Here is a 23,344-nt window from a genome sequence, read left to right as displayed (position 1 = left end):
TGCAAAGGGGGGAAAAAGCTTGTGCTGTTTTGGCTTCCTTATGCTATAAAAAGGCACACAAATACAAGAGAGAAAATCCTTTTTTAAAAAAAAAGTAATTCCCCTTTCCCCACCTCCACCCCCCTCACTAAAAGTTTAGGACTCATCTAGCCTGGAATACTTTGATGTCCAAAGAACACCCCAGGTTTGAAATAAATTGATGTATTAGTTTTGAAGTTGTGTTTTAAATATTGGTGCATATGCAGCCGGGTTTTCTGTTCATTTTATTTTGCTAATTCAAAGACCTGAATTTTCCCCAATTTCAGCCATCGGTGGCCAGCCAGTAATGTAACTGCACCAGTGCAAACCCATAGATCAAATAGAATGAGCCATTATAATCTTATACCACTGGCTTGTACTCGTGTATCTTACCTTAATTTTTTGTAGAGTAACCTTCAGTGGTGCCAACAGTGAAGTTGTCTACACTAGAGGTTTGTGTTGATGTAGGTACATCAGTGACTAAGTGTAATCAGGGCAGATTTCCTATGTGGACAAAGCCAAAAGCAGATTTTAAGTGTGCTAGTTTTTAAAAGAGCTTTTGAAGCCTGAATTACTGTAATGGTGGAGAAGATCCTAAATAAGTGATAACAGGTTTAGAAGCCCTGCCTCCTGAATTCTGTTTCAGCCTTTACCAGCCAGTCTCCTTAATAATACATTTGCAAAATGTTTGATAAATTATATAGCCGGACACTACAATACCTCTGTGAGGTCGGTAGCTGGTTCATGTTAGTTCACTGGTGCTTATATGCCAGTAGGCAGTACTTACAGTTTACAGAATCACCACCTATTGGCAAATGGGAAAAAAAAAACACCCTTAATAAAATGAGACTTCAGAATGAATGCAATACTAGGGGGTGGGGAAAGAAGGTTAGAAAGGCAATAATTCTCAACGCTATTTTCATGAAATCTAGCCCTTTCTTTGTTCTGTGTCAAGCCACTGGATCCCCTTTCAGTGGTAAAACAAAGCAGTTGTGTTTGTATTTAATTATGATTTGAGTTGGCCAAACTTCATTAGCATAATTCTGAGCATTGTTCTGACATTTTGGGGATCACCCAGACCAGTAAGGGAATCTATATCCACTGCCTTGTAATTTTGGGTGCCTGGGTGCTGTGCTGTTATAACTCAGAGCTCTGACATCAGTAGCCACCCTGGCTTCCACCAGCCTAGTTACTCCTTGCAGGTTGACCTCAACAGCCTCTTCCTCTCCTCAGTTCCCCAAATCCCGTAGTTCTTACCTACTAGAAACTTGGAATTTTCCCCCTCTGGTTTGTCACCCACAAAGGAATGAAACCTGCTCCCAGTTATCAGTTCACTTTGGTACATACACTCCATACAGTTTGTGCAACAGAGACCTGCTTTGGGTAATTGTCTGGCTATGCCAAAAGAATGACCGGAGACTTCAGCTATGGGTTTAATCAGGCCGCAGCTTTATTATTGACAGATGTCTGGGACTAACCCAGCAGATAAATTGTGTGCAGTGGAGGTGCAAAATTTATGTCCCTCCAGCAGATTCACTGCCAGGACCTTTCCAATTCCGGGGCAGGGGGAGGGCTTCCATAGCTCCCCCCCACCCATTTATCCAGGTCCCTCCAGCAATTCTCTTGCCAGGACCTTACCGACCACGCCCCCTCGTAGGAGGGGATTAAGGTGGACTATAATGATGTGGGGATTAGCTCCCTGCTGTACCCGTCATAGGAATCCCCAACTGCCCCCGGCTTGCTCAGTTACCAAGCACCTCTCCTTTATTCCTTTTCCAAGCCATTTTTTCATTCTTTTGTACCTTAATTTATGGAGTACCTGCACTGAACATCTGCTCTACACTTAAATAAAGAGTTGTGACACACAGCCTACCGCCCATCATGCTGTGCATGAACCAAGCCTACCTGAACCTGCTATGAGGAAGGCGAAAAAGCCCCCAATGCACCTGGCCAATATGGTGGTAAGAGAAAAATTCCTTCCCAGCCCCCCTTAGTGGGACGGCTAGCATAATGCCCACAGCAGATACAGCTAAATACCTGGCATATTTGTGACATAATTAGGAAGGCTGGGTGGGTGCTGCCCAGCCTGTTCTGAGTAAACGAGGGAGGGGCCAGGCCCAACTGATCTTTTTTAAACACCACATGCCTATGTGGTGAGTCATTTACCACGCTGCCTGCTCTTTCCAGCAGCTTTACGTCTTCCCTCCTCTCCCAAGCCTGAAAGCATTGCCACCTTCTTCCCCCGGCCAGCCAGCCAAACTCCTCCCTGCTTAAGTGCAGGATGGCAAAAATAAACCAAATGTTTATTTAATAGAAAAATTGTAGATTCACAGATGAAATAATAAGGAAAAGTCAACACATGCAGGTTACACAGAAAATAAACATAAAGACACAATTTCAGGCTTTACACTTCTGTATTAGCTACATTTCTTTTTCTAACACAAGTTACCTATTGTTGAGGAACAGTTTTCCAGTGTGCCCTCTATCCTAGAGGGGATCCAGGGTTTCACAGACAGCACCCCACTTAGCCAGAAATTTAGGGACAGCATCTAAAACCCTTCAAATCCAAGCCTGTTTTTTAATTTTTTTCTTCTTCTCTTTTTTCCCTGTTTCTCCTGGCATGATGACTCATAGTTATTCAGAGTGGGGGAAACTCTCTTGTGTCCCAGGGTATGTCTGCACTTAAAACACTGCAGCGGCTCAGCTGCGCCACTGTAGTTCTTTGTCATAGACACTACCTATGCCCATGGGAAAGGTTCTCCCGTCGGTGTCAGTACTCCACCTCCCCAAGAGGCAATAGTTAGGTCAATGGAAGAATTCTTCCATCAACCTAGCACAGTCTACACTGGTGGTTAGGTCGGCATAGCAATCGCTCTCAGGGGGTTGGATTTTTCACACCCCTGAGAGTTGTTGTTTAGTGAAGAAAATTCCTGGGGTAGACCAGGCCTTAGTTCTCCAAGCCTGGGATTTTCTTTTCAATTTCAATGTCTCTCCATTAACTTTAATGGTCCACCATTGTGTCTTCCTGGCTGGACAATGGAGGGTATTTGAAGTTGGTCTTGTGTAAATAACTAGCCTCCCCTTGCCTGATTACTTCATCCCCTGTTGTGAGGTGGTGGCGGTGTAGTTGCACCACAGTTACAATTACAATTGTCTACGTATATACACGTGTATACATTCATAACTATAACCTATATACATGTCTCCTAATGGCCATCAAGTTCAAAGTATTACAAGGTTTCATGAAAACCTTACTTGACATATATTTATATACAACAACATTGTGTATCACCAATTGATTCAGTTGCTTATTCTTTGGGGTTCACACCCCCTGTTATCTCCTTTGGGTGTCTAAACCCTGATTGTTATAATTGTAAAACTGGAAGTTCAGAACCAACTAATATTATTGCGTTTGTGTTTGACATGGAAGAGACCGGAGCAGCAGTGGGGAAAGGGTGCAAATTAGAACAACAAGTGGGCAGAATAAAAAGATTGCAAAAAAAGGAATAGCAAAAATAGTGTCCAATCCCTCCAAAAATAGATTGACAATAGCATGTCTAGGGGTATCACTTGTGCCATCCTAGCTTTTGGAACAGGGATCGGCAACTTTTGGCATGCGTCCCATCAGGGAAATCCGCTGGCAGGTCGGGACGGTTTGTTTACCTGCAGCGTCCGCAGGTTCAGCCAATGGCAGCTCCCACTGGCCCCAGTTCACCGTTCTAGGCCAATGGGGGCTGCGGGAAGCAGCAGCTAGCACATGCCTCGGCCCACGCCGCTTCCCGCAGCCCCCATTGGCCTGGAACAGCAAACTGCGGCCAGTGGGAGTTGTGATTGGCCGAACCTGCGCATGCTGCAGATAAACAAACCATTCCGGCCTGCCAGCGGATTCCCTTGATGGACCACATGCCAAAGATTGCCAATCCCTGTTTTAGAATTTTTTATCCTTAATAGATGGTATATGCATTAAATTACAAAATAAAAAACAACAACAAAAAATGCTTTTATTTTCAAGCTGAAGCCATTTTGAAAAATAAATGTGTTTAAATTATAAAGGAAAAAGATTTGCCAACTGACTTAGTTCTGAGACCACTGTGAATTAAAAAAAGAATTCACAAGGTAGTAAAACCTCTACAATCATAAGATTCATCCATCCCTACTTAGGAGAGAAATGTACACTGCAACTGACAATAGGCCAGGGTACATTTTAAAATGTTTCTCTCTTGTTTTATATAGAGTGGTGAATAACTCATTTAAACCCTGTGAGTTCGTACTGGTGAAGCTTTTGATGCCTACTTTACATTTTATTAATTGCTCTTGTTGAGATGTAACACAAGCCTAATTTCATCCTCTGTTCTTGACATTTTTATGTTCATTTCCTTCTTCTGGGCATGTCTCTTTTTTATGAGCTTTTAGTGTGCCATTCTTGCAATCAGCATGTGGCCGCTAAACCTGTCAGCTTACATCATATGGCATTGCCAATTAATTTTCTTGATTTGACATAAGAAACAACTGAATGTTAGGTTTCAGTGTCTTCTCTTGTGATTCATTAATAGAAGTATCTAATCCATAATGTCAGCTATGTAATGAGGAACAGAGAACTCATACATTTAAAAAAAAAAGTACAGGGTATTTTACAATTTGGATATCTCATTAAGAGTGTCACATGTATATCATAACATTATTCTTCAGCAATTTCTGATGTTGAAATTATTCAATATAATTGCTTTTTCAGAAACTTGCAATTCTTTTTGTAACTTTTTCTGTATTTCCTATGCTGTTTTTTATGCTTATTGCCTGTAAAATTCTGATTGTCCTGCAAAACTGAATCTTACTATGGGATGAACTACTGATTAAGGATAATTCCAAACCAAGGTTTTGCACTTTATTTGTAGTTAAAAGACCATGCACTAAAATATCCCATTGAAAATTTCTTCCCTGCTCACTGAACTATTTTTGAAACTATTAGAGAGAACAAGTTTAGAACCATTTTTTTAGTTAGTTCTGTCCTTTAAATGCCAAGTTGGTACTCGGACAAAATGATAAATGGGATAGTGTTACTTTGTGTTTCTTCAGAGATTCCTGTTTAATTTTTGTTAAAGCAGACAAACAAAATGTATATAACTTGAATATAGCATACTGATGATGATAATTTCTATTGCAGATGTTTATATTTCTTTGCATTCACCAATTTAAAAAATAAGAGTATGAATTAAGTACATTTGAATAATGGAATCATAGAAGATTAGGGTTGGAAGAGACCTCAGGAAGTCATCTAGTCCAACCCCCTGCTCAAAGCAGGACCAACCCCAACTAAATCATCCCAGCCAGGGCTTTGTCAAACCGGGCCTTAACCTCTAAGGATGGAGATTCCACCATCTCCCTAGGTAACCTATTCCAGTGCTTCACCACCCTCCTAGTGAAATAGTTTTTCTGAATATCCAACCTAGACCTCCCCCACTGCAACTTGAGACCACTGCTCCTGGTTCTGTCATCTGCCACCACTGAGAACAGCCTACCTCCATCCTCTTTGAAACCTCCTTTCAGGTAGTTGAAGGTTGCTATCAAATCCTCACTCGTCTCTTCTGCAGACTAAATAAGCCGAGTTCCCTCAGCCTCTCCTCATAAGTCATGTTTCCCAGCCCCCTAATCATTTTCAATGCCCTCCGCTGGACTCTCTCCAATTTGTCCACAATACATTTATATGTGGGTTTTTTAAAAATGTATATTCAGTGAGGTAGCTGCTCTAGGTATTATTTTAGTGATTTAGAATTAAATCAATAGGATCATGATTTGAATCTAAATAACTGAAAATGCAGTTAATTACTAATGTTTGCAGTAATCTTGAAAAATTTAGCATATTGTAGTTCAACTGCGCAATTATTCTTCTTATCTCTTTCTTTGTGTATGTATAAATAATCTTTCTTTTAGCTACAAATATGTTTTGGCTCAACACAATATAAAAATTAAGGAAGAAAGAATTTTGCAATATCTTAGAATTCATTTACCTACACAACTCAAAGGAGTGAAGAGTAAATATTTATATTTTTTAGAATTATTCAATGTGGCATTAATAATCATTGCTTATCTGCCTTTTATTTTGACAGAATTTGAGGGTTAGTTTCAGGATTCCAGTATCTGTGTAGGTACTTATTTGACCCCAACACCCTAATATTGTAATTCTTCCTATATATTTAAAAAAGAAATTGCAATAGTGCTTGTGCTCATTCTCTCTCTCTCTGACTGTCTGTCTCTGTCTCTCTCTCTCACTCACTTCTCGACTTGTAGAAGAATATCTTAATTATTTTATAAATATTTGTGTTTGTTTTTCTTTGTCAGTACGTGAGAGAGAACACATTAGTGGGGGAGAAGCCATGTCTAAAAAACAAATTCTATATTAAGTTCTGAAAAAGGTTAGTTCCATGATAACCCTTATCTTCTATAATTTCTGTCTTTTGCACCCATGAGCTTTCCCTTTTGATTGACAGCATCATCCTTCTGGTGGAATGCAGCTGTTGTGTAAGGTCATGTTTGCAGAGGGAGAGGAGATCTCTTAGGTAGCTAGGGCCATTCCCATAGAACACTTTGAATAATAGGATGCAGACATTGAACTTGTATTGCGGGATGAGCAAGCACAGAGAGTGAGGTGTTGCACTTTGGTGAGGTGTTTACTGTGTGGTTAAGCTGAAAGATTGCTTTTTGCTTCAGTTGGAGCTTTTTTCAGGGTGTCTAGTTTCTCTTTTGACATAATTTGTTTCAGTTATCTGGAGGTCATCACTGTGGCCAGCTCTGTGACCAGTATGGCAGGGTTAATTCTTCTGGCTAGTCACAGATGGAAGTTGTGGGGTTTTTTTTGTTTGGTTTTGTTTTTGTTCTTGTTTTTTGCTAGCATGGCTATTTGTGCATCTAAAAACAAGAGGACCTTATAGTTGCAGACTGACTTAATGGTATGAAGACAGATGGTCTCAAAGCAGAGGAAAAAGTCACTATAGAGGCCACAGGTTCTTCAGAGAACTTCCTACCTACATAACCACAGCCTTAATAGAAAGAGCACACATAGGGAAAAACTTACTTAAATGTATGGTAGACGTTTTGCTTCTGTTGAGCTTTATATCATGGGGAAAATTGTACCTCACCAGGTCATACCTTGTGAGGTGAATTACCCCAGTATCTTCATTTGAAGCTCTGAAAATCACCAAGCTCTATTTTTTTTTAAATGGCCTTTTCAGGACTTTAGTATTTGTGGATACATCCAAAGATTTATATGTATGAGCCACCCAAGCACGTAATAACAATACTCTCAGTACCTAGTTTGTTTAGAAACTTACTGGAAATTACACTTTCATTCTCAGCCCCACATAAAATGTGATAGCTGTAAAAACTTTCTGTGATTGGTGACCGTATTTAGCACTATTTCCTTTAACATGCACCAGAAAGTGTCTAAGCTCTGAAAATGTAAATGAAGTGTACTGGTTTTGTAATAAAACATATGAGGCAGAAACATAAAATACATTTTCAGTGGAATTTCCGCAGTGTATGGACATTGTTGACTGGGGTTGTGGGGGGGAGGGGCGCTGAGCGCAAGTGTGAACACTTAATAAATACACACATGTAAATATATCCTCCCTCCAATATTCCAGTATTTGACTGGAATAATATATAACATTTACCACAATAATTCTGCCTAAGTTGTGTGCATTTTTTTAAATCAATGAGTCAACTTCATTAAAATAGGAGATGGATACCCAGTGCCCGCCACCAACACTCTAAAAGACAATCACTTTTATGTTATAAATGAATTGCTGAGGAGGTGCTTTCTGTTCCCTCCAGTGTATGCATAGCTGCATCATTAGGGAACAGTAGCTGACATCTTTTCAGAGATAGTAAATAGCTCTCAGGCTTTTCAAATAAAGTCATACATTGCCTTCTATTCAGGCCAGGCCCTATACATTAAATAAATCATCAAAACTAAGTTCTTCCAGTTCTGTTTAAAAGAGAGCAATAGTGTCGTGTTTTATTGATTGCATTTGCAGAGGCAGATTGAATCCAGGGCTTGTCAAGGCTCCTGAATCCTATCTCATAAACAAAAAGGAGGGGTGGGGAGGAGAAAAGACAGATGTATTTCAACGGAATTAGCAGGAAAGAATGATGTTGCCTATCAGATGATGATGAATTTAGTATTCTTTCCTGCCCATGTCAAGTGGGAGGTAGCAATAGAAGTACACTGAAGAATCAATCTCCAAAGACCAAGGCCTGTTTTTTAAGAGGATTTAGGAGTAAGCCAGTTATCATCAAAAGCTCCATCATCTTACAATGGTATGCTTCAAAAGATAAGGTAAGTGATCCTAGCAAATGTCATTTCTCAGTTGACCTGGCCACTACAACTCATCAAAAGTCCATTTTAGGAAGGTCCAGTTTTTCAAAACAACAAAAATAAATGAAAATATATATACTATAGCTACTATAAGAAACACTTACTTTTGGGAAGCCAATAGAAATCCAAATCTTACAGTTTAGATCATGGTCAGCTTAATTCAATATCTCTGGACTGATTTAGTTATGTACAAAATGAGTTGATATTTTAGGAGGGAGTGGTTTGAGGAATAGCTCTTTTTTGTTTGTTTTGTTTGTTTATTTAAGATGGCTTTTCTTAAGGTGAAAAGCTTCAGAAGCATTGCTGTTAGAAGTTTAACCAGAATCAACTATTCATCAGAGGTGCCAGTTTGAAATTGCCTGTTAGCAGCCATAGAAGAGGTAGATCTCATTATCAGCAAATTTTGGCATGCTTGCTTATTTAAAGTGAGGGTATATCCATCTGCAACTGTAAAGCAGTATTAGCCGTGGAAGTGATGGTGAAAGCTATAATTCCTTACAATTATTTCTTCACTCCCTGTCCCTTTGGATGGATATTCTGTTTGTGATAGAAGCTTGTTGTTTTATAGCACGCACACAAATACCAAACCTCCTCCAGGAATTTTTAATGACCTTATGTTGTGGTATCTGAATAACAGCCTTCCCCCATTGCACTGTACTTTTGCTTCCAAGCACATGACATGTTGCTGCGGCCACAGTGAGAGAGTGAATTAAAAGGAAGTTGATGCAAATTGAAGCATACAATTGTGTGAGCTATTTCTGTAATTTAAAACTGGAGCATTCACTGTATTCATTTCTGGGGTGCTGGAAGGTTTGCTTTTGAAAATGTGACAGTAGAAATGCTACTCGTATCAATAGTAGCTTTCTCCCCGCTTTTTTTACTACTATAACTGGTGCTAGAGTGAGCTGCTTTTTCTGGTCCAGTTAAACTCCACTCATAAATTCCTGTTTTTAGGCATTCCTACTTGAGAGGAAACAGTTTTTTTCCTGGATTTTATTTTTTTTTCCTCATTTTTAACAAATCATTCTTAAAATGCATAAATAAGGAAAAAAGTCTCTTTCACGTGTGCAAAAATATTACTTTAAGGCAAAATATAGTATGTATTCTAAAATTCTGGGGGTAGGATGCAGGGTGGTAGGGAATTAACCTATAAATAAAGACAAGGTTTAAAGTTAACTGTCTAGCACCTTTTTTTCCACAAATATCAGAAGAAGGGAAGGGATTTTGCCATAAAAAACCATGGACAAAAATCAGAGGATTTATTAGTAGGTGAATTACTCTATTATATCAGTAAGGTCCTTGTCACTGTAGTATCTAGGTATTTCAATAATATGTGTGATCACTCTTTTTCCCCCTTGTTAACCATTATTATTATTTATGCGTAGGCTTTTCTGGGATATTCATCATTGTAGTATTTGAGCACCTCATATACTTCAGTAGATTTATAGGGGCATATCGTTATCCCTATTTTAAGCATGGGAAACTGAATCATGGAGAAATAAGTCCTTCCTAATTCAGCAAGGCACTTAAGCACATATCTAGCTTTACACTTGTGCTCAAGTTCATCGCTGTTTAGCAAAGCACTTAAGCATATGCTAAATCCCATTGACGTCGGTGGTCTAAGTGACTTGCCCAAAGTTATAACGGAAGTTTGTGCAGAGGTGAGGATAGCACCTCTATCTCCTGAGTCTCTGTCCAGTGTCTTAATGCAAAAACCCTCCTTTTATCTTCCCCATGTTCTTAGTTTAGAGGCACCTCATGCCAAAACTTGCATTGACTTCACAGGGGCCAGGATTCCAAACTTTAGGTATTTAGTCATGTAAGTAAGGTCCAGGAGAGAATCACTGCACAAATTAAAAAGAGTGTTTCAAGGACTGTACAAAGACTTCAGTGCTTCATTACATAATTATACAATAGAGCAAACCTGCTCTAAAGAACATAATTGTACAATAAACATTTTTATAATGATAGTTAAGTAGTTATTGTACTGTGGGAATTGCTCCTCTTTCTCAAGTAAATATATATTTAATTAGATATTTGACAAAGAGACTGGGTATATAGATTTATTGGTTACAAGGGATCTGGAGAATAGGTTTAATTTTATATTTCTCAAAAAGTCAGCATCTCAGAACAGAAAGCACTTTTAAAACTTCTCTGAAAAAATAAATCTTTCACAGAACATAAAGTGTACCAAATGTCCCGTTAGCCTTAAAAACCAAATATATGACATTTAATGTTAGCATTTTATTACTTTAATTATAAAAACCTCAATTTAGAAGCTGATATTAACTTCAAATATTGTACCAAGTTTTATTCTTTGTCTTCCCTCCACCTCGCCTATAAAGCTTTGCAGAATGATCCATTTTTTTCTGTCTGAAAGATGGACTCACTTTACTTAGTCCAGCTTGAATTTCCTATAGACAATTCTGTAGAAATACAATAGAGAATTCTGATGAAAAGCAATATTCTATACGTATTTTGTCACTTCAGATATATTTCTCCCCTTTCCCCGCCCCTTTTGAGTTCACTGTTGGTAATGAGAGTGTCTCTGTCATCTTTATAACCTATGTATTTCAGTCTTGAAGCATTATTTATAATGCCATCAGACAAGACAAAGGAAAGCATTAGTGACCCAACCACCAACTAAAACCTTGCTCTGTTCTAAGAATCTGAATGCCAAGCTGGTGCCTAATGTGATTGAGATATCTTTGGAAATTAATAGGATTTATCACTGATTAAAGCACGGTACCATAATTCAACTTCATTATTTGTTCAGTTGATTAGTACTGTAGTGGAGCATTGTTCATAAAGCCCCTACTATCTTTTTCCCACTAAGGCATAGAACATGCTAATATAAATATTTGCAAAAGTAACACAAGCATCAGTCCAGGGCAGCTTTGTGACTATGAATTTCCATGTCACTGGCCACTTAGTGTTTAGTGCTGATCATGCTTAAGCATATGAATTTCCTTGTAGCTCAAGTTCACTGTGGAACTGACCCTGCTCATGAATATTAATGTCCACAGAACTGATCTTTCTGCAAGTGTTCACATCCATAAACATGAAATCCTGTTAACTTGCAATAATGAGCACTGCCTTAGTTGCTAGTCCCAGCTCGGTTTTGCAATTCTAATGTTGTTTAATTCATTGTTTTCTCTTTTCCATGGAATCCATCTTAAATAATCGCATTTAGCTTGAAAGAGAGACCTTTGTTACATTTTCCTATGACTTATACATCTTTTGTTGGTATCACCTTGCTTTGTCTCATGGCTATGTCCTGTGATCAAATAGGTTATGTGGTTACATCCTCTAATTTACTTATCATTAGCCTGGAATCAAGAATAGAATGGCCCATCAGAAACAACATATTTCACAGAAGAAATTCAGTATCCAAAAAAATAAGAATAATCTTTGCATACAGATGAATCACTGGGAAAAAAAGCAGTACAGGAAAATTAAAGAATATTAATCCTTTCAAGGAGTAGGACTGTATTTCCTCAAATTTACTCTGTTGATTACTTAAATTACGTACTCTCTAGAATAGTTGTTAGAATAGTTTACTCAGTTCCTGCACCATATTTGTCATGTTAAATCTTTCACAATTTTTAAAATTCCTGTAAAGAATATTAGCTGCTAATTATGTAAATACTTAGCTTTGTAATACCAAATATGTTTCCTCTTTTACAGCTACAATAGTGTTAAATGAACTCAACTGGACTGGAGCATTGGATGAAGTATTCAAAAAGAACAGAGATGAAGACCCAACTTTGTTGTGGCAGGTTTTTGGTAGTGCGACTGGCCTTGCCAGGTATTATCCAGGTAATTGCCAGCTTATAAACAAATAGCATGTCTCCCAGAAATCCCAGTAAGGCATTTCCCTTTATTTATCCAAGCAATCCTATGACAATTAAAGGTAACTTAATTTTCTCAGAACAAAATTATAGATGGCCTGGTTCTCTTCTTAGTTACCCCACTGCAAATTAGAAGCAACTCTATTAACTCAGTGAAACTGTCTTGGTGTAAAACTGGTGTGAGAGGGGAAAATGGGTTCAGAACATTTCATCAGCTGTAACTCTGCACTAAGGGATGGGTTTCAGGAGTATAATGTTGCTTGGAATATTGTGCATCTGCATTGTTTCCATATGTAGTTCTCTAAAAGTATGTCCACAGTTCAAGCTGGGAGTGTGATTCCCAGCTCTAGGAGACATACTCCTGCTAGCTTTCATCCAGCTAGAGGACCAAAAATAGAGTGTAGGGGTGGCAGAGTGAGTGGTGGGACAGGCTCGCTTGCTATAAGTCATAACCATCCTAGATCATAAGCAAGTATTCAGGGCAGCTAGCCCCGGCTCCCGCTACTCACACCACCATGGCTACCCTCTAGTTTTAGCATGTTACCTTGATCAGAACTTGCTCAGGTATGTGTCCTTCAGGTGAGAATCACACCCCCAGCTCAGAATGTAAATATGCCCTATATGACAGCAGAGGAAACTACAGAATAATGCTGGAACATTTGCTGGTGAGGTTTGCACCTTACATGTTTCACGAATGCTTGACTCAGTAGCTTGGCAGACAGTCTTGTAGATTAGGCACAATTGTATGATGATGTATTTATTCGCCAGATTCAGGACCTCCAACAATTATGGCCATGCCACTAACCCTAAAACTAATTAATACAACTGGAGTTCTTTTAACCTGCTTATATTCCACCTGTCAAATAGTCAGCTTATTGTATCACAGGTTTCAGAGTAACAGCCGTGTTAGTCTGTATTCGCAAAAAGAAAAGGAGTACTTGTGGCACCTTAGAGACTAACCAATTTATTTGAGCATGAGCTTTCGTGAGCTACAGCTACAGCTCACGAAAGCTCATGCTCAAATAAATTGGTTAGTCTCTAAGGTGCCACAAGTACTCCTTTTCTTTTTATTGTATCACAGTAATTAATGTAAGAAGATGTATATTTTAATGGCTTTTAGTCTGTTGATTGAATATGTTCCATAAGGATCATCTATTACAAAGATTTGTTTTATATTAGGCATGTTCTCTACACTGGTGCTTTTATTGTTGAAGTTGTCCATTCTTTTTAAAATTACACTATAACCAGCAACAGCATGAAGTTTATGTACATTATCGTGTATCTCCTTTACCTGTAACTGGTTAAGAAAAAATGTTAGGGTGTTCCTCTTCTGTTCAGGGTGGATTACTGGCATTTCTGAGGGTCCGGAGGTTTACATTAATACTGTTGTTGTATGATTAGCACAAGTGGCTGTTAAACTCCCTCGGGGTAGTTGCGAAAAAAGATATATAGTACCTCAGTCCGGTGGATGTCACCATGCTGTTAGTTGATGAAATAACTACAGTGAGAGGTAATGAGTAAATAATAATGAAAAGGCTACTTTCATGTTTCCCTTGTTACAAGGTTCTCTGTCAGTATACTTATGTGGTACATTAGTGCTGTGCCTTGGGGTCACTATTAAAAGATCATAATAAATCAATAGTTTGTGCAGTGGTGTATTCCAAGTAGAGAGAAATATCTGTGAATTCTCACATTCCACTGTTGTATAACTGTTGGAAACAGCTGGCACTCTTAAATGACAATCATATTTGTAATATATCCTTAAAGGTGTATTGAAAATACATTTCCACCAATTAAATCTAGTTTAGCTATCTATTTTAGGTGCTTACATCCATAACATCTGTGTGCCAGATGTAACATCTTTAATAAGGTATTTATGTTCCCAACACCCTGTGTTGTAGGGAAGTGCTGTTAATTCTGTTATACAGGTGGGAACTGAGACATAGCAAGACTAGGTGAGTTGGCCAAGGTCACAGAGGGAGTCTGTCAACAGAGCAGGGAATTGAACCTGGGTCTCCCCAGTCTTAAGTTAGCACACACACCATTAAACCATCCTTACAATTTAAATGAATGGAAAATAATGGTATGAAAATTACTGTCCTTTGAATATTCATATGAATAATATATTGGAGATTCTGAATGTATGTGTTTTGTAGATGCATAGTCACATATATCGTAAAATATAGCAATAATCTTTTATTCCTATGTAAAGCAGATGCAGTCAACATATAATTTGTATATTAATGTATTTTTGCTGGGCTTGAGCTTGCTTCCACTAAATGATGATAAAACATCCATTGACTACAATAGAAGCAGGACTCAGGCCACGAAGAGCTATAATAGGGTATGCATTTAGTAAAATCAAGTCAATTCAAAATATCTTATTTATTGCTTTCATCAGGTGTATATAGGGACAATATATTATCAGTATAACTGACAAAACATATGACTATATTGATGTTAATCCTGCACTTTCATTAAAACCTATATATTGTAGTTTTACATCATACAAAAGTGTCAGTATTATAGTATTCGGAACCCCATATCATATTGAAAAAAATAATGTCTGTGAGTGAAATCCTGGCCCCATTGAAGTCAACTGAAGTTTTGCCATTGCCTTCAGTGCAGCCAGGATTTCACCCCATATGTTTCCAAAAATTGTTTATTGCCTTAGACAGAAAAGGGACATCCCTAAGAAAAGACACACAGACCAATTTGGAAATGAGAATACAATACCCTCAACCAAAGAGGAAAGCGCTCAGTCTTTTAATATACAGGAAAATGAGAGAGAGGGAAGATATACAAGAGTTTCAAGTACACAGACCATAAAGTTTATAGGCAACACATCAGCATCCTGGAGCTGACAGAGAAGCAAATGTTCCAGAAATATGTTTGACAACAAAAATCTATCATTTCATTGAGGTGCTGAAATGGGACCTGCAGAGTCAGACGCAGCTAAATCACACAATAGTTGTAGTGAGGAAAGTCACTACTGCCTTAGGATTTCTTCTAGAAAGCAACTGGAAACACTACTGGTATTAGACAGTCAGCATCCTCCCAGCTGTTACATCTAGCTATTATACTCTAATGAACCATAGGTGAGTGTTCTTGTGCTTAGCCCTGTGCATGCAAGTTGGAAATATGACTGATTGGTATATCTGTAACTGGACAATTCCCTGACTCCCAATCCTACACATGTCATTAGTAGATTGTCACTAGCGTAAACATTGTGTGTGCATTCTTTACCCTCAGTTTAAGTTGATGAGCACTTTGGGATTTGGAAATTTGAGCCCAGGTGTTTTTTGTGCAATTTCTCATCTTTTTACGTGTGCCCTACAAACAAATTTGTGTCAAACAAATTATTAGCTGCAACTTGCCTACCCAACCCTAGCTGTAAATATCTCCCATAGAGCCAGTCTATCTTTGAGCAATTTGAACTGGAGAGGATGAAATGAAGGGGATGACCTGAAAAGATCTGGCTAGTAGGCGATATCTTGAATATCAGGGCATGATGAGGTATTCAATTGATGCTTTCAGATGATGATGTCCTCCTTCTGTGAGTGATGAGATGGCGGTTCTATTCTAGGTTACTGGCCTAGTCGATAGGGAAGAAGTAATAGATATGATATATCTTGATTTTAGTAAGGGTTTTGACACAGGCCCACAGGCCCACTGACACAAACAAACCAGGGAAACGTGGTCTAGATGAAATTACTATACGGTGGTTGCACAAGTGGTTGAAAGACCATACTCTAAGTATAGTTATCAACAGTTTGCAGTCAAGGTCTCACAGGGGTGAGTTCTAAGTCCGATACTATTGAATATTTTCATTAATGACTTGGATAATAAAGTGCAGACTATGCTTGTAAAATTTGCAGATGACACTAAGCTGGAAGGAGTTGCAAACACTTTGGAGGACATGATTAGTATTCAAAACAATCTTGACAAATTGGAGAATTGGTTTGAATTCAATGAGATGAAATTCAATAAAAACAAATGCAAAGTACTACACTCAGAGGAAAAATCAAATGCACAACTACAAAGTGGTGGAATAACTGGCTAGGTGGTAATACTGCTGAAAACTATCTGGGGCTTGTAGTGGACCACAAACTGAATATGAGTCAACAGTGTCCCAGTGTACTCTGCATTGTTGAGGTCTCAGCTGAAGTACTGTGTCCAGTTCTGGGTACTGTACTTCAGGAAAGATGTGGATACATTGGAGAGAGTACAGAGGAGAGCAAAGAAAAGGTGAAAAATTTTGAAAACCTGACCTATGATCTAAGGTTAAAAAAGTGCACATCTAGTCTTGAGAAAAGAAGATTGAGGAGGGACCAGATAACAAATATGTTGAGACCTGCTATAAAGACGAAAGTGATCAATTGTCCTCCATTGTTCTCATTGATGGTAAGACAAGAAGCAATGGGGGGAGATTTAGGTTAGAAATTAGGAAAACCTTTAAGGATAGTTAAATTTTGGAATAGTTTCCAAGGGACGTTGTGGAATTTCCATCACTGGACGTTTTTCAGAACAGGTTGAACAAATAGCCATCAGCATGGTCTAGGTTTACTTGATCCTTTCTCATCTCAGGGGGCTGGACTTGATGACCTCTCGAGGTCCCTTTCAGCCATTCTATTCTGTTCTATTCTATTCTTATGCTACCCTCATCATTATAGTATGATGTAATGAAGGGACAATTCTTTCTCTCATCTTCTGTTATTTGGGGGGGTATAAAGTTTTTTGTTTTGGTATAGTTGGGTTGGGTTGTTTTTAAATATGTACATGCTGCTGGGTTTATATTACCAAAGGCAAGGTTGAAGAAGTTGGAGTTTCCTCAGAGCTGATGACTTTAAGCCCAGATACATTCAGTAGTTCATATTTACCAGCTAGATTGTGATTCTACTTTCTCCACTAACCACAGAGCAAACCAGGGTAGGAGTACAATTCACTTTCTAACTCAACACCAACGGGGAAGTCATTTACTACTGATCATAAGCAGTAGCTTATAATTTCCCCCTCCATGGTGACTAAACAGTGTTTGCTCGCACATAGGATGGGGAAAACAATGAGGCTCCACCCAGTCCCTGTCCCTGCTCTCCCTGCAGTCTTGTATCAGCAGTGGCTGCTCTTTGCAATATGGTGGGACTCGATGTAAAGAATCCAGAGACCTCTAAATCCTCTTATGATTATTTATGACTGGAAGTGAATGCTGCAAGCCATGGCTGACCATTTTACTAGTGATCCAAAATGTATCTAGTTGTAATGTACTGAAAATGTAAAATGTTACCAGTTTAAAATGAAATGTACTAACTCTCATATTTTTCTAGAGTGTCTCTTCCAAATTTTCTGACATGAGGGAATAATTGTAACAGCAGCTGAGACATGAAGTTAACAAGTTTGACTAGAAAAAGTTTCCAGCTAGTGAAGTAAGACAGCTAAAACATTTTAAGTTTCACTGGCAATTTTAATTCCTCAGCCTTCTAGTTACAAACGTATCCTTATCAAAGCCATTCTTGCTTGTAGACCTAGTGTCACAAACCTCATATATACAACATCCCTTGAGAACAGAGCACTATTAAATAGAAGCATCTTTCAAGGAGATAAAAAACCCAAACAAACAAACAAAAAAAATCTTTGTTAGCAACCTTTAATTTCTGTAGAAAGAAGGCACAGCATAAACTATGTTAAAATGGGGTAGATAATAAAAGCTCCCAGGTAAGTATAAAAAAGGAAACTTTAACAGAGGGTTAGATGTTAAGAAATTATAATAGGACCATAGGAACAACAAGAGGGAAATCAGTGGGGGAGTCTCCTCAGTATCCTAGACCGTGTCTACACTATGGACCTTACAGTGACACAATTGTGCCACTGTAAGATCTCCTGTGTAGTCGCTGTATGCCAGGGGGAGAGAGCTCTCCTGCTGGCATAATTAAACCACCTACAATGAGTGGCGATATCTATGTCTGGGGGAGAGCATCTCCCACGGACATAGCACTGTCCACACCAGTGCTTTGGTCGGTTGGGCAGGTGGTGTTCTTTCACACCCCTAACCGACAAAAGTTTTGCTGATAAAAGTTCTAGTATAGATAAAACCTTAGATGTCTGTACACAAACGTAAGGTGTATGGGGAATAAATATGAAAGCAGTGGAAGTATTAGTACATAAGCTAAATTATGACTTAACTGGCATCAGTTAAGACTTGGTGGACTTGATGACTTCTCGAGGTTCCTTCCAGCTTAATGTTTATATGATCATATGGTTCTGTAATAATATGTGTGAAATCAGGTCTAGTTGAACTCAGGTTGTATTGGGATCTGGTAACAAAAGCGGAGAAGAAAGTGCTTATTTACAAACATCTGTCCGACAGAATGTAATCTAAATCTGAGAGAGACTCAGACAAACCATGCATTATCAAGCAGTAGATGAGACTGCAAGGGAGAAAGGAAAAGTTAAACAGAGAGATGGAAGGAATTCAGTGACTATACGTAGAGTTCTCTTAGTTATTAGACCCTTTTCTGCACAATACTGTCAAACCTACAGTCATAGGCCATGAAGTCATGGGACCCTCCTGCACTAGTGTAAAGTTTACCACCCATGGTCCAGGGAAACATGCTTGCAGACAGAACTTGTTGGTGACCACTTGAGCCACTGAGTTAATCAAGATGTCTCAGTTTCTTTGTTGACCCTGTTTGGGGCATATCGTGGGTTCTTTCCAGGGTAGATTTGATTTAAATCAAATTGATTTAAATCATGATTTAAATCACTAGTCAGGAAGACTCAATTTAATCATGATGGATTTCTACATAAAAGTGCATTCTTGTTGGTTGTTATAACCTTAATACATATTCTTCACAACTCAGAGATAGATGTAGGTTTCATTTTTAGAAGGTACACACTACACATTTCAAAGTGATTTATTCTGAAAACTTTTCAGATTAGTTTTACAGCTATATCAGAAGATTACCAAAGGTAATTGAAGCAGATATTTATGAAGTCATTGGAAAGTGAACTATCTCCAATTCAACAGGTTAATCATTAATATTCTGAGGATTTTTTTGCCATGCTATATTAGGAGGAGAACATCACCAGACAGACATTTAAATTGTTTTATTTAAGTAAAACAACAATGTTATGAATTCTGAATTTTTTTCTTCAACAGCAAACATAATATTTTAACAAAACAAGCATATTCATTTTTGAATTTAGTTAAACATTCAAGTTTTTTAAAATCAGGGTTTTTTTGTTAAAATTGTTTTTAACTAAAATAGTTACATGATTAAAAAAAAATTAAATCGACTATGTCAGCCAGGTCAAAATGAGAAACTTAAAATATTGGCTTCTGCAGCTAACTCAGTCATCTTCACCTTCATTTTCCTGTTTGTTCATAATCTGGAAAACAAGCTTTCCTGCTTTGTCAGGTCCCCAAGCAATATCTCAGTTTTGAACAAATTAGTCCAAAGGAAAAAATATTCTTTCTATACTGGCAGAAGAAGCTACTGCTGTTAAAAGTGAGATTATCACTTCAACAGTCTCTGAATCCAAGTGCTTAAGTGACTTCCACCAGTTCACTGATGTGACTTTCTTTAAAACATCATCAGCAAACATATATTTCTTGAATGGTTCACCCTTAGCTCTGAAGTTTATTATAGTTGGCATTATGGAGGGATGGTTGCTGGATGTCCATGTCACAACCAACTCCTCTTCTTCATCAGTTAAGGTTTGATCCTCAGACCGCATATAGAGAATATTTGCAAGAAAATGAGCTAGAGACAGTGCTTGTCCCATTCGTTTTTTTCATTATTGTAATTTAACTCTGTCATTGCATATTTGTGTTTTTAAGATCTCACGCCGTTCCTTCCAAATTTCAACAGTGTCAGCAATAAAAGAGCAATTTCCCTGCATTTTGTTCAAGGCTACGGAAATAGGCTTCAGGGTACTCAGCATGTGTTCAACATTTCTCTTAAACCCAATGTTGAGAACTTGGGCTGTGACAGTGCCATCCATTTTTTTCACGATTTTGTTCACAAACTGTCATCACATTAGGCCAGTTCTCGATATAGTGCTCAAAACAGTCCACGACTGAGTTCCATTGCACGTTTTGTTGAAGAGTTAGCTTGGTTCCTTCCACTTTTTTCAGAGCAGCTGCTGCAAAGTGGTTGTTATGGAAGTATTTTTCAATTTCAACAACATTAGCCTTTATTTCTGGAACACTGAAGTCTTTGGCTAGGAGGTGCATCAAATGAGCACTGCAACCATATGTCCCAATTTTTATATGGACAGTCCTGATATTTGGGGCTTTGCCTTATATAGGCATCTATTACCCCCACCCCCCACCCCCACTGCCTGCTGTTTTTTCACATTTGCTATATGGGGGGCTGAGAGAGGGCAGATACTCATACATTTGAGACATCTCCGCTACCTTCTCTAAGGCCACAAGAGGCTCTCTCCTGACTGCCTTCCTTCCCTGCTGTTGCAGGGCTGAAACAGCACAGACCTCAGGAGTGTTTTTTTGTGTGGTTTTAAATTCTTCAGCTCGGGATAGAAGTAGGGGAGAATTCAGTGCTTATAAGTGGTTTTACCCATTTTGCATTATCTGCGTTCTCACAGTTATCCATATCTTTGTGGCCTCCAGACTGGATTATTGCAACACACTCTTTCTGAGACATGTCTTGAACACCAATCAAAAGCTACAGAAAGTCCAGAAGGAAATTACCCGCTTCCTTACCAGTTTAAGCAACAGGAAATATATTACACCAAGACTGCACAAGTTTCCAATTTACTTCCAGGTCCATTTCATGATTTTTATTCTGACATATAAAGGCCTACATAATGAGAGTCCTGGATAAGCTGAGAGGCCAACTCTCTCCCCATGTGCCACCATGGCGCTGACATAATTTTTCTACCAGTCCCTAGATTTTAACATCTGAGCTTTCTGAATGGAAGGCCTTTTGCTGAAATTCACTTTCCCCATTTATCCAGCACTAGAGTCTGTTGGCTTTCCTAATATGATTTAAGGTTGCTTGTTTCTCAGGCTCGTGCCTAGTGCAGTCTTCATAGGAATGGTATATGTGCGGATGATAAGTATCTTTCAGTATTGACACTGGTCAACAAGCAAAACACGCTATTTACCTTTCATTAGCTTTATGCTTTCATCTGAAAGCCTTTAAAATGTTCAATGTCCCTTATTTTTCCTCTTTTTGCTAAAGTAACACATCTAGAATGCATAAGCTCTCGTGAGCTACAGCTCACTTCAACTCAGAGTTGTCACTTTGGATGGGCTATCACCAGCAGGAGAGTGAATTTGTGTGGGGGGGTGGAGGGTGAGAAAACCTGGATTTGTGCTGGAAATGGCCCACCTGATGATCACTTTAGATAAGCTATTACCAGCAGGACAGTGGGGTGGGAGGAGGTATTGTTTCATATTCTCTGTGTATATATCAAGCCTGCTGCAGTTTCCACGATATGCATCTGAGGAAGTGAGCTGTAGCTCACGAAAGCTTATGCTCTAATAAATTGGTTAGTCTCTAAGGTGCCACAAGTACTCCTTTTCTTTTTGCGAATACAGACTAACACGGCTGTTACTCTGAAACATCTAGAATGGGAAAATTACGTCTTGGAGTTCATTGAGAGCCTTTATCCTGATTTTCCTTTGATTTTCTAACTAGGGATCCGATGTTGGGTGGGAGGAAAGAGGGATTGTCTGCCACTGACCTTTGGGAGGGTTTCAGTTATTCAGTTGATCCTGCAATTAGTTCCATGTGGGCTGAACTCACGTAGAGCTTCACTGACCTTAGTTGGATTTCTTGCAGACAGAAAGGTCCACGTTGACAGAATAGATGACAGATACTAGGTTGTTCACATTTTGTTTGACGTCTATCCTGCTATCTAATTTCACTTCTGGGCTGTAAAAAAGCAAATGCCCAAAAGAACAATTAACTATAGAATTCTTGGTAGATTTAATGGAACTATAGATGCAGACCATCTATTTTCCCTTGTAATGTCTTTGAAATCCTTCTTAATTATAGATGTAATTGGGATTATAATTGTTAATCAGTGGATCAGTATAATGATGCTATGGGAAGCACATTATTTTTGCTTTACTAATTAGTAATTAAACTGAAGAATTAGTTTGTCTTTATATGGCCTTTGCTGAATGCCTTATTAGTCATTCCCTCACCTTTCCTTTTGTTTATGTTGTCGCTCAAAGGATAAGACCTTCAATAATGGAATTTGTTATGTTTTGGACTTCAGTCAAATAAACCAGAGGGAAGCATTTCTGTGTAGTTAAATATGATATACAGGTGTTTGTGCTCATGTTACAGGATACAGTTTAAGAAAGGTTGGCTGCACAGCGTTGCTGAGAAGAAGTTGTTTTTTTTTAAGACAAAAATGTCACCAGTCCTTGGTGACCAGCTGCCTAGTTATAATTTAGCTGTCCCCCTGCCCTCCCGATCTTGCCAAGGCTGACATCTTTGCTTAATTTTACTTTCTGGTGTAGCCCCATTCAGTAATAATACCAGGCTCTTATATGGCATTTTCATCAGTAGATGTCCAAGAGCTTTACAAGGGTGGGAAGTATAACTATCCCCATTTTACAGATCATAAAACTGAGGCATATTTTACACATAGTAAAGTGACTTGCCTGAGGTCACTGAGCTAAGAATAGAAACCAAGTCTCTTGAATCTCAGTCCAGTGCTCTATCCAGTAGGTCACATTCATGTTACATATTTAAAAATAAGTATGTTCAAAAGACTTTGAAGGATCTGTGCAGCCTTAGGGTAGGAGAATGGGAATCAGGATTTCTGGGTCCCTTCTGATCTCTACCACTGGTTCACACTGACCACACAGATTTTTAGCATCATTACCTCAGTTTACTTATGTTAAAACAGATATAAATATTTACCAATCTCCCAATGATAATGAGAACTTTTATTAAATAGATTAAAATTCTCTCTCAAGTCCTTACGGTCATTCCTTTGGGATACTGCGCTCTCCTTATGGAACTAGATGGTCCATAGATTTTAATGGGAGAACCATATAAGTAAGGAAAATAGAGGGCTGAAGATGAGTATCTGGAAGGATAAGTTTCCCCTTAATGTGTGTAAA

The 23,344-nt window shown here is 38.5% G+C and overlaps 1 protein-coding gene across 3 annotated transcripts in view; it reads left to right on the top strand.

Annotated features, from left to right (window-relative positions):
• Positions 1–23,344, top strand: part of CACNA2D1 (calcium voltage-gated channel auxiliary subunit alpha2delta 1) — a 683,749-nt gene that overhangs the window by 474,452 nt on the left and 185,953 nt on the right. For all 3 annotated transcript variants that reach the window (XM_073328631.2, XM_073328632.2, XM_073328633.2), the window contains exon 7: positions 12,077–12,208. In XM_073328631.2, coding sequence (XP_073184732.1) covers positions 12,077–12,208 — 132 coding nt within the window. The remainder of the gene's footprint in view (positions 1–12,076; positions 12,209–23,344) is intronic.

Source organism: Lepidochelys kempii, chromosome 1, assembly GCF_965140285.1.
Source record: "Lepidochelys kempii isolate rLepKem1 chromosome 1, rLepKem1.hap1, whole genome shotgun sequence".
NCBI lineage: Eukaryota > Metazoa > Chordata > Testudines > Cheloniidae > Lepidochelys > Lepidochelys kempii.
Note: the sequence above shows the minus strand (reverse complement) of the source record. Positions and strands in the feature narration are given on the sequence as shown.